Genomic DNA, 13,059 nt, shown 5'->3' with positions numbered 1-13,059 from the left:
TAAGCCTTACCACCTTATCATTTAAGCCAATCCTTCTCCCAATTATTTCAAATTCATGAGAAATAAAATGATCAAAATCTATGTTCATGATTTTCTTGAAACAAAAGGATTAATTAATATTATCAGCACTGTACACTTTTTTTTTTTTTGGGAAGCAAGCACCGTATACTTTTATTTCGAGATTTCACCAGTAGACAAGACTAGTTCCTTTTTTTTGTTTGAAGGAAGACAAGACTAGTTCCAATGTAATGGAAGTAGGAACAAAGATCCAAAATTTGAGGATGATCAATTTGGCATTTCTCACTTTTTCTTTAAGAAGTTTTTGTTTCGGCACACAAGGTAAGATAAAATAAGATACTGAAAAAGAAATAATGCACCATAAACGACAATTGGTCTTCGTCGAATTTATCACACAAAGGAATCATATTCCAGTCTCTCAATTCAAAGACTCAGAAAGAGCGATGAGACGTCGTTCTCCCTTTATTTTTTTTCTCTACCTTTATTGACTTAAATTAATCAGATGAAACCAAATTTATCACGCCTTCTCAGATTAATTTGATAATAACTAATGCTGACATGCTTAGTCAGACAGATTACATCGAACATTGCCTAGAATATTTGTTTTTTTTTTTTATTTAACGAGAATATGTTATATCGGGTTGAGTTTAAAGAGAAAAAAAATTGCCTGGGGATAATTGAGATGCTGATGATGTCTGGAAGTTCATCTTCTAGGTTAGAAGCATTTTATTGATTAATAATAATCTGCAATTCCCACTCACTAGAAAGTCGGACCACTTGCAATAAAAAGGCCAAGCCATTGCCAAGAAAACAGGCCGGCCTCGGCCTTGTGGGGATGCATCCGTAATCGATACTCGTTATCATTGCGTCGTTTGATGAAATATTAGTGAAGATTGTTAGAGCATAAATTTTGATTTCTAGCAAAGCTATTATATCTGAAGCTAGTACCACACCATACATTCACAACTATCACACCAACTGAGAAAAAGAAAAGAAAGAAATTCAGTCTACAATTCCCAATGTTACCAAGTAGCCAAGAACTCTCCTTTAGAAAATCTACCCAACCCCAAGTTGATCGGAAACAGCCTGAACGGCATTCGGCAGGGATACCAGAGTGACCATTCTTTGAGTATCGGTTCTAGGCACTGCCGCAACAGACAGCAACCAATTCCGTCAAAACTTCTGCTAAGTGCTAATTCATTCAGTAGGATTAAGAAGCGGACCAAAAACTGAGAAAAAGGAGTACAAAAAAGGAGTGGGACCTCTATAGAACATCATAGTCACATGCAATTGTGAAAAAGGTCTGATCATTGGATCACCATCAGCCTCATCCATCTCACACGGATCCTATGACTCCATGACCACATTTTTTTGGCCCTTATATAACATTACAGCAGTCATCAAGGCAAGTGTGCCTTTCTTCTTTGTAGAATCATGTTGTTCTCTCAGTCTTCATTCTTTTGTTCCATTTTGCCTCTTTTTCTTGTGATCCTTTTATCCATTGCTAGAGTTGATGTAGTCTCAACTGTTCCAACTAAAATCGGCCAAGGCTATAGTTTGATTTCTGTAGAAGAGTCCCCTGATGGAGGTATAGTAGGCCTGCTCCAAGTTAAGCAGAAAAACAATGTCTATGGACCTGATATTCCTTATCTGCAGCTCTATGTAAAGTAAGTTCTGTGCAATCGCAATTCCATAACTTTCCTTTCGTTAAAAACTTGACCTTTTTCTAAGTTCTTGCATTCCTTTATTCAGGACCTTAGCTTATTCAGGACCTTAGCTTGTTAACTAGCTTTTTCTGGTCAAAAATTTATCTTTTCTCGCAATTCTGTTTCAAGCACCTTCTGAAAATGTCAAATAAATCTTCTTTGTCAAAATTTGATCTTTTTATTTCTTGCGGTACTTTCTCAGCACCTTATACATCATATAAAGTACATGTACTTCATCAAAATTCAACTTTTTTGTTGGTACAGTCGTCCTTCTTTTTGAGTCACACCTTAAAATTCTGGCAAAAAATTTGATCCTCTTCTGCTGTGCGATGGCTTTTCAGGCATGAAACAGATAACCGTTTGAGGGTTCACATAACTGATGCACAAAAAGAAAGATGGGAAGTTCCATACGATTTGATACCAAGAGAAAAGCCAGCAGCACTGAAGAAAGCCATAGCTTGGTCAAGAAAGAACCAGAATTCAGTCCTTATGGCATCATCAGAATATGAAAGCAATGAGCTCATATTCGCCTTTACTACTGACCCTTTTAGTTTTGCTGTCAAAAGAAAATCAGATGGTCAGACCCTTTTCAATTCTAGCTCTGATGAATCAGACCCTTATAGTCCATTGGTCTTTAAAGATCAGTATCTTGAGATTTCAACCAAACTGCCACTAGATGCTTCGTTGTATGGTTTGGGGGAGAATACGCAGCCCCATGGAATCAAACTGTATCCTGGTGATCCTTACACCCTGTTCACCACTGATGTAGCAGCCATTAATCTCAACACTGATTTATATGGGTCCCACCCGGTGTACATGGACCTGAGGAATGTGAATAGGGAGGCTTTTGCCCATGCTGTTCTACTGTTGAATAGTAATGGGATGGATGTTTTCTACGCGGGGACTTCTCTGACATACAAGGTCATTGGGGGCGTTCTGGACTTTTACTTCTTTTCTGGTCCTACTCCTTTGGATGTTGTTGATCAGTACACTTCCTTCATTGGTCGCCCTGCTCCAATGCCCTACTGGGCTTTTGGTAAGTTTTTGACTTTTCATTTAGTAGCATTTAATGAGCTAAACATGTGCAGTTCATACAACTTATATAATGATTGAGAATTTCATCCAAATTTGATCCTAATTCTTGTTGCGTTTTTCTTTTCTCTGACAAAAGATATGTGTTTCCAAATGTTTACCACCCACTTTTACTATTATTATTGTTCAGAATTAAATGGTTTGCTTAGGTGCCTAATCATTGAACAGTTTGGTTTCACAAGTTGAAACTAGTTTTATCTCATCCTGCATTTTTTTTGCCGGTGAGTGACTAATATTTTATCTTTTTACGAGATATTGTAAACTTTCTTTAGTTTTGCTACATTATACTTGATGAGTCCTTAATTCCATTAAAAAAAAAAGTAGTCAGGATGGGAAGAAGAAACGTTTTTATCCAAAGCAAATCTATAGTAACATTAGTTTTTGCAGACATGAATTAGACAGACTAAAGACATTTCACGAGGAACAGAGGAGTTACAAATATATTAGAGCCTAGTTTTTGGACAGAGATTATCAAATTTTGGAAAGTGTCGGGTACCTAAGCAGATATGGTCATTGGACTTGGGCATACTGAATTTGTTGTATATTAGGGTACGACAGTCTTTTCCTGGTGGAGATTCGGAACAACTAGAGTTCAATAACCAGAAACATGTTTGTTCAGACTTGATAATATTGATTAATTAAAGAATCACACGGGTTAATATAAGACAAGGTAGTCGACATTTTAATTACCGGTATACTAAAGTCTAAACTAATGTTTACAAAGGAAAAAGCGAACCAAGGAGAAGGTTTTCACTGAGACGTGTCTGAAAAGGATTGCCTGTCCTCAATGATTGAGATGATGATATGTAAATTGTGTCCTGTGGGGCAGTTTTTGCAATTATTTATGCATGTGCAAATTTGTTTTCCATTTTCTTTTTCTTTTTTTAACCACCTTTTTCACCAACCCTGCATTGAAGGAGCAGGTAATTCATAATTGTGCACCCTTCAATTTGCCTTCGATATCATGCCAAATCTAGGCTGAGGATGTTTGGTCCACTCCACTAGCTTGTTCTTGTACATCTTCTCCTTTGTCATTTTCATCCTCGGAAAACTTTTTTTGACTGTCTAAGGATTGCATTGATTTGCTTTCTCTGATCAGAAATTTACCCCTTGGAAAAAAAAAGGAAGGAATCTTTAGGTACCCATCAAAGAAGAGTGCAGATTTGGGAAACTTTGCTTGTAACTCATCTTTCTAATTTTTCTCTTTCCTTGAGCTAATGGAGAGAAACAAGTGGACCATCTGAAAGCACTATTGTGAATCTCAAAGATGGTATCGTCCCTTTTGACTATTGTATTGTGTTTCCTAGATGAGGGGTTGCTAGAAACATGATTGAAATCACATTGCCAACATTAAGTTTCTTAGAGGTCCCATTTGATGATAATGCCAAGCAGAAAACCGTCGGCAATTGAATCAAGTTGAGACGTAATAGAGAATTGTATATTTGCTTGAGGTAGGATCCATTCTATTTCAGTTACTGTAGTGTGTATGTTTCCTATGAATCTAAAGGACTTAGTTGGGGTTCATTAAGTAACCTGCTTTTTGTGTGGATCCTAAGTTTGACAGTGTTAATGTTGCAAACTACCATTTTACCTAACATCCAGTATGGCGATGTTGTTCCTCTTTTTGGCATTGATGAGATTGTGATAGGCCTCTCTATGGTCAAAACAATGTTGAAGGCATCTGAGGATCCCATTAATGTTTCTTTGAAAAGTCAGCTACAATTCTCTGTTCACAACCGACTGGACTGGTTATTAACAACCAGTGTGATATGGGAAAATGTCCTTAGTTGAAGAATGGTTGACGAAATGGCAAAAAAAATTCTTAAAAACTTGCTGCTTGAAGTAAGCTTTTCTTAAATATCTTGTCGATGGCTCCAAGAATTATTAAATGCGTTGAGGGACCTCCTATTTTAGTTTCTTTTCTTTTCTTTTTTTGTTTGCTTTTTGTGTTGCAGTAAATGAATTTATTTTATTTATTTTCTTAAATATGTTGATTAATGCTTTCACCATGTTGCAAAATGTTATTTATCGTGTTGCCCAATGATGATATTAAAAACTCTACTCTAGGGATTTGCAGCCTAAACTTAAAATAGATTGTAAGGCTAGGAGGCTAAAAAGTGCCCGACAAAGTGGGAAAAAGCGTCTCCATCATGGAGAATAGAAATATGGTCACCCTCTTACCAAAGATTATTTTCTTTCTCTGTTGATTAAAGAGCACGTTGAGAATTCTAATGGGGATATGCTTGTTTGGAACTCTGCTGTTTGTGAACTTTCTATATGGTTTAGCCTCGGACGCTCTTTCTAAAAATTGGCCGTGCCTTAGTTGTCTATTACTCTTCCCTTGATTTTCAAAAGATGAAGGTTTGACGATTTGTTTAATGTCTGAAACCACAGGTTTCCATCAATGCAGATGGGGTTACCATAACCTATCAGTTGTTGAAGATGTTGTTGAGAACTACCAGAAGGCCAAAATTCCACTTGATGTGATCTGGAATGATGATGATCACATGGATGGACACAAGGATTTCACTCTCAACCCTGTAAATTATCCTCGTCCAAAGCTACTGGCGTTCTTGGAGAAAATTCATGCCAGGGGCATGAAGTACGTTGTGATCATAGATCCTGGAATTGGAGTAAACAACAGCTATGGTGTCTACCAAAGAGGTCTAGCTAATGATGTCTTCATCAAGTACCAGGGGAAGCCTTTCCTAGGCCAAGTCTGGCCTGGAGCTGTTAACTTCCCTGACTACCTGAACCCCAAGACGGTTGATTGGTGGATTGATGAAATTCGTCGATTCCATGAACTTGTTCCCGTTGATGGCCTCTGGATTGACATGAATGAAGTTTCCAATTTCTGTAATGGTCTCTGTACAATTCCGAAGGACAAGCAATGTCCCTCTGGAACTGGACCAGGTTGGATATGCTGCCTAGACTGCAAGAACCTTACGCTGACAAATTGGGATGATCCACCTTACAAAATAAATGCTTCTGGAATAAAAGCATTACCAGGATACAAAACAATAGCCATGAGCGCAGTGCATTATAAAGGCATATTGGAGTATAATGCACACAGCTTGTATGGTTTTACAGAAACAATTGCAACTCACAGTGGTCTGCAAGGGCTTGAGGGAAAGCGCCCATTTATCTTGTCCCGCTCCACATATGTCGGTTCAGGCCATTATGCTGCACATTGGACAGGGGATAACAAGGGAACTTGGGAAGATCTGAGATATTCAATTTCAACAGTGCTAAATTTCGGTTTATTTGGTGTTCCAATGGTAGGCTCAGATATATGTGGATTTTATCCAGCTCCGACAGAAGAGCTTTGCAATCGTTGGATCGAAGTAGGTGCTTTCTACCCCTTCTCAAGGGATCATGCAAACTTCGCTTCTCCTAGGCAGGAGCTTTATCAGTGGGATTCGGTAGCTAAATCAGCTAGAAATGCTCTTGGTATGAGATATAAGCTGCTTCCCCACCTTTATACACTGAGCTATGAAGCTCACATCAATGGAGCTCCAATTGCTCGACCACTGTTCTTCTCCTTTCCAACAATCACTGAACTTTATGGATTGAGCACACAATTCTTGGTAGGAAGCAGCATCATGGTTTCTCCAGTGCTAGAGCCTAATAAAACCGAGGTCAAAATTCTCTTTCCCCCGGGGACTTGGTACAGCTTGTTCGATATGACACAGGTCATTGTGTCCGAAAAACCTCACAACCGTACATTGGATGCTCCTTTGAATGTTATCAATGTGCATTTGTACCAGAATGCCATAATACCAATGCAGCAGGGTGGATTGATATCTAAAGAAGCAAGGATGACTCCTTTTTCCCTTGTCGTGGCATTTCCGGCAGGGGCAACCACAGGAGAAGCAAAAGGGAAACTGTTCCTTGATGATGATGAGCTGCCAGAGATGAAACTTGGGAATGGATACTCAACATACATTGAATTCTATGCAACAACCGGAAATGCAACAGTAAAGGTATGGTCAGATGTTCAAGAGGGCAAGTTTGCATTGGATAAAGGTTGGATCATTGAAAAAATTACACTGCTAGGAATGGATACAATTCAAGGCAAATCATTTGCAATTGAAGTGGATGGAAATCCCATTTCTGATGTCTCCAAAATTGAATTTAGTGAGACGATGCAAAATTATCCTATGAAGTTGGGAGAAGAGGGAGACAAGAGGACTAGTGTGGTGGTTGAGGTTAAAGGATTGGAATTGCCTCTTGGTAAGAAGTTCACTGTGTCCTGGCAAATGGGAATTATAAGCTGAGGAATATAATCTCCTCCATTCTTGTCATGTTGTCCACCATTTTTTTCCTTCCCTTTTTAATTGTTGTGTTAGGCAAAAATTCGCTCAAATTCCTGAAGATTTTATAATTTATTTTAATAAGAAGTTGGTTGGAGAGGAGATGGCCTTTAAGTTGTGCTCATCCTTCTCCATTCAGATAAATTCAAGCGAATTAATTTGCGTGTAGATTGTCCTTCCTGTTTTTTTTTTTTTCAATCTACCTTTTTCCTCACCTTCATCTGTTTAATTTTGGATATCTTTTTTTTTTTATTGAATTAATTTTGGATATCTACTTCTTCAAATGTTTAAATTCATTAAAAGACGCAGAACAACCCCAGTAAAAACAATAAATTGGGAAGTTTTGAAGTTATGCTTATTGCTTTCTAACCAACGGAATAAATTCTGGGAAGTTAATCATTTATCATGATGAAATTATTTCCTTTGAATTTAACACCAACCAACATTTTAATCCAACTTGCATTCTGGACTTGTGGACCTGGGCCCAAGGTGACCCATCGAACGATATTAAAGTTGGAGTAGCCCAAGTTGGCCCCAATCCATAGTTATCCTCCTTTGACCCATGGGTTCCTGGTGTCGGGTTAATTTTTGTTGAAATATGGCAGAAACTGATTATTGGGCTAGCCGGTCCTTTTTTTTTTTTTTGCTATGTGAATTGTGATATATTTTTTGTGAATAATTATTTTAAAAGTTGGGAAATACATTTTTATACATTTAAACCTACTCATTATCTATACCACTATATATATACTATATATGAAAGGAGAACAACCGCTATGGTGTTAACTAAAGATGTGTCATATTGTGTATTTCTAAAAATACCCTTTATTCAAGTTATGTAGGTTTAAATTAACATTAAAAATATATATATAATTTTGATATGTAGCATTACATGAACGAGCTTACAGTATTTAAAAACAAAAAAAGAATCTCTTATGAGTCATTTTTGTAGTTGTTTAACACTGTCCTAGACCAGCTATTAATGAATATAAGCATGATGCGAATTAACAAGCAATTCACAAATTATAAATTTTTGTTGTAAAACACAGATAAATTGTTCTAGTATATTGTCAGACTTAATTAATACTGCTGGTGGACATTTCTCCCATCGGACAATATATATTCTTAAAAATAATTATTTAAAACAATACTGTAATATTTATTCTGATGTGATGTATGCGAGATAAAATGACATTAAAATTGTGTATATGCTACAAATTACAAGGTGAATAATATTTGAAAATTCATTTTGTAAATTATGCTAATCGAACTAATTTGACCGTTGTAAAAAGTGAGCCCAAATATGCTCGTAGGAAATTGGTTTGTTTGGATAGCTATTTATTTGCTTGTATTATCAACATATTTTTCAATCACCTTTTTATTTCACATACATCACATAAAAAAAGTGTTACCGTAATTTTTTCAAAAAACTTATTCTAAATAATCTGACGGTTACAAGGACTAATAATAATAATGCATCAGAACAAGGAGTAATAATGCATCATTCCTAATTTTAGTAAACTTTTACTATAAATACTATACTCTTACCTGATATCTTCCCCACTCCACCTATAATAGATTCGGTCGGCAAATGTACTGTAGTGCGATGTAACACAGGGATTGTACTGAAGTGGGTTGGGCGACGGGTGAAAGACTTTACAGAGAACAGGAAACATACGACTAACAAAGTTAAAACTTAATATAAGAGGAGAGAAGGGGGGGGGGGGGGGGGGGGGGGGGGGGGTGGGGTCCATTCACGGACCAAGAATGAAGCTAGCTAGGCCCATATTCCTGTGACAGCAAAATCCCGGAGCAGATCCCAGATTTTTCAAACGTATGTACTAATAAATGGATTCACGTTCATGAACCTCTTTTTTCTCTCCCTCTTTTTGTTTATTCTTCAGAACTGACAATTTCACATTTTCTTGCCCAAGTGCCAGCAGCCATTTGTTGGAATGCTACGTCAATGAATGAAGTAGTCATAAATTGGATGCAAGTCCAGCAGGGTATCTCCACAGTGGCAAGCGGTTGCCGGTGCCCATACGCAATTCCTATGCAAGAATATAAGTTGATGCTGAGTGAAACTCTCTTCTTTTTTTTTTGGAATGCTGACTGAAGTTAAGAAGAGCAAAATAGCGAAGTAAAATTATTATTGCAATATTGAAGTTTTTTTTTTAAAAAAATATATAGAACTCGAGACATCTTATTCACGCTCTTTCTTTCCATGCAACTATTGCCACTGCAGAATTGCAGCTTTGTCCTGTCTAGGGAAAAGACATCTAGTTTCTGGACCTTCTGGTTCGAAAACGAAACTGCAGACTTGAAAATCGAAATCACTTGTTGAATTGAATCAGTAGAAGACGCCTTTGCCAGGCAGCTAGGGAGCTGTGCGTCAAGTAAAAAAACCTTGTTCATTTTGATTTGATTTTAGGTGTTCTGTCCCTGAAATCTCGAAATTGATTTTTGACTAAAATAGAAAGGCATAACACATGCAACTTGATGGACTACACATTTTTCCAGGGAAAAGACATGGAATTTTTTAGATGTTCTGGAGCCCGGGCTTGACAGGATGATTTAGCTTACCTGTGATCTGGGAGTTGTACCTCGGTGCAGATTTCTGCTGAAAAATTGACCCTCACAAAGACTGCAGATATCTGCCCTTCCCTTACAAGTATTCCTCTTCCAAAGTAAATTCTTTTTCCTCCCTCAGGGCGTGTACGTGTACGTGTTTCTTCAACTATTCAGTTTAGAGCTATAATCGAGTCGAGCAACTCGACCAAAAACTTGATTCGGACTCTGGTTGATCGAATTCGAGTAATTCGATAAGGCAAGCAAATCAAGTTCGAGTATCCAGATGTAATGTTTGAAAATTCGTCGAGTCTTATTGAGTTTTTAAATTTTAATTCTTTAATATATTATTATTATGAAATTATCCTTATGTCCAAAAGAATGGTTGAATTTACGAAATGTTTTAGGTCGTATGAAAATTTTTAAAATACAATAACGTCTTTTCGCTCAAAAATTATCAAAAAAAAAGAAATTTTCTAACTCGACCTTGATAAAGCTCGCATTGACTCGAGCCAATGCAAGTCAAACTCGAGTTCTGTGAGCAATCATCGAACTCGAACTCGAGTTCCAAATTCCAATAATACTCTTTGCTCGTCCTTCTTACATGTCGAGTTGAGTTTGACTATCGCCAGTCGAGTTCGAGTACGGCGATACTCGAGTTCGATTCAACTCGATTACATCACTAATCCAATTTTGATGATCGAAGCTCCATATTTTACTTTTGGACTAATCTTTCTTTCTTACAATTTTTTTTTTTTTTGGTGGGTTCTTGAAGCTCAAGCATCTATAGTCATTTTTTGTGACAGTTTGTAAATCACCAAACCGTTTTTCTCCTAAAACAAACACACTATTTGGTTGCTAAATGACTTGAGGAGGGAAATAATAAATAGAGGAAACTATCTATAAAGCCGTGGAGTTCTATAATTGTTTTGTATAGAAATCCTCTTCTCTCTCTTAGAATGAATATTCTAATTAGTAATTTAGCAGTATATATCTTGAAATCGATGAAGAATGTTATAAAAAGTTGTCTTGTTTGGATTAAATTTTCTTAAATTTTTTACTCATAAATTTTTACGTTTTTCGTGAATATATTTTTTTAATCACCTTTTATCATATATATATCAAATTATTGCACTACATTTTTTTTAATGAAAACTCTAAAATAAATAGCAATTCAAATGGATTCTTAAACGATATTTTTAAAAAATTTAACGGTCGGACTAACTACGAATTGATACTTAAACTTGAGGGGAGGTTTTCAAGATTGTCCCCAAAAATTTTGCACAAAATGATTATCCAGGGTAAATTCAGCAGGAGAACCAAAAACAAAAAAGGCTACTGCTAGTAGTGGTATTTTGCAGGAAATAAATAATAAGGGGAGGAAATTGACTGCTGGGGGTGGGTCGGAAATAAATACATCGTCGCAGATCCAGTCGAAGGATCTTTTGACCCAAAAAACAGAAACAAGTCTTCCCGATATTTAAAGCCTTGCTGACCTCTAAGATGCCAACCGTTCACCGTTGAGAACGGTGCAACTGCGTCACTCATCTTCTTCACACTCTGCTTATATATAAATCTTGAAAATATCAACTCAGACAAAACCACAAAAAGTCACCCTCCCTGAACTGGACTGCGTTACTACCTAGTACACTGCAGCCTGCAATTTTCCAGGCCAATGCTTGCCACCGGTTTCCCAGCAAAGCCTACCTACTCCACCAAATTTTCCCTGTCTCTTTCATCAACTTGGGACCGGCGGGAAAGGATGAAGCCCAATGGATGAATGCTTGGTGTCCAAATCACATCTTGGGAAAATAAAAATGTTCTTTAAACACGTAGTAATTCATCTATTTTTATCATTATTTAAGGAGCGAGAAGAGAACACGAGATTAATTATCGTCTCAAAAAAAAAAAGAGAAGAGAATATGAGATTAGAATTCAAGATTTCTGATTCTTGAGATTTTAATCTTAGTCGTTAGATAAATTAACTATTTTTAGAAACATTATTGTATTTTAAAAGTTGTTGTTGCATTATTCTTGAAGCCCTTATTGGAAATATTTTATTTTAAAAAACTAGTTGGCATATTTGCAGAGAAACTTATTTGATATAATTTATTTCGATTAGTTATCATAATATTTTTTACAATGTAATACGTGTATGGTAACGTTATAATTGAAAAAACGTGTTTATGTGACAATAAAAAAAATTAAAATAAATTTCTATTGAATACAGTACTAATTATTATGCTCGAAGTGATTCAATAGTAGGAGTCAAAGGTAGGCTAATAAAGAACATCAACTAACGTTATGACTTTCACTGCAAATAACAGTACTAGTACTACGTAGCACATGCCACCCGATGACTTTTTTATGTGATGGGTAAAAAATACTAACCTATACAATTAAATGTGGACTTGAACAAAACTAGAAAACTTTTCCATGACTCCCAATATAGACAATCCAATCATCATAAACACATATTAGTGCAAGATACAGCTAAGTTGCAATTTATCCCACATCTATTATTATCTTTTTTATTTTTTTTCAAAAAGTATCTTAAAATTATTGGAGATTAGACCCCATATCAAGTCAATGATGATAATTAAAATATCAATAAATACTCTTGCTATTTTCTCCACATACCCCACGCCAAATAATCATTCACTTAACCAGATGATTAAACGTCAAAGCTAAACCAGACTTATTGTGTTGGATTGGGAGATCACAAATTCAGAATCTCTTACTTATAATTTCTTTCATTTTATTATTTAACTCAACTCTTCAAAAATAAAAAAAAAAATTATTTACTCGTATCACAAATATATTTTTCGATCATATTTTTATCTTTTTAATTATCTTTCTATTTTACCTACGTTGTATTGTATTGGAAAAGAAATGTTGCAATCATATTATTTCACTGTCCAAATTCGCTCAATGGGCTTGTCCTCTAGCATGAAAAAAAAAAAATTGGCCTTCTTAGGTCATCAATATGCATCCAACAACTGGACGACACATGTTGGAAGGTCCATCCACGTGTCACAGTAGGCTTCGGGCTTTACCCTGCACTTTGGCGGGAAAAGGAGTGGCGGGTGGGATCCACGTCGGCGTCCAAGGCGGGAAATCGAAGCAACTCTTTACTCTTCTTTGGTCCACACATCTACACTTGCGTAGCCCACTTTTCCTCCACTGCGGCCCCCAAAACTCCATTCTCGAGCATTCTGACCATTTTGGTCAACATACATGCATAATCGTATGTATATGCAGGAGCTTTTGTATGTATACGTGACATGCATGGTGTTATATGATGATGGCAACAAGATGTCTGGGCATGTTATGTATACATGCCATGGTGGGCAGGAGCGCAC

General features: G+C 36.5%; 1 protein-coding gene across 1 annotated transcript; it reads left to right on the top strand.

Moving 5' to 3' along the window:
• The first annotated feature begins 971 nt into the window (after positions 1-971).
• On the top strand, positions 972-7,297 carry LOC113718845 (alpha-xylosidase 1-like). Its single transcript, XM_027243766.2, has 3 exons — positions 972-1,685; positions 2,066-2,760; positions 5,211-7,297. Exons 1-3 carry the CDS (start codon positions 1,453-1,455, stop codon positions 7,091-7,093), a joined length of 2,811 nt encoding a protein of 936 aa, XP_027099567.1. The 5' UTR covers positions 972-1,452; the 3' UTR covers positions 7,094-7,297.
• Positions 7,298-13,059: the final 5,762 nt, after the last annotated feature.

Source organism: Coffea arabica, chromosome 11e (assembly GCF_036785885.1).
Source record: "Coffea arabica cultivar ET-39 chromosome 11e, Coffea Arabica ET-39 HiFi, whole genome shotgun sequence".
Taxonomy (NCBI): domain Eukaryota; kingdom Viridiplantae; phylum Streptophyta; class Magnoliopsida; order Gentianales; family Rubiaceae; genus Coffea; species Coffea arabica.
The sequence above is the reverse complement of the archived record's forward strand: the minus strand, read 5'-3'. Positions and strand labels throughout refer to the sequence as shown.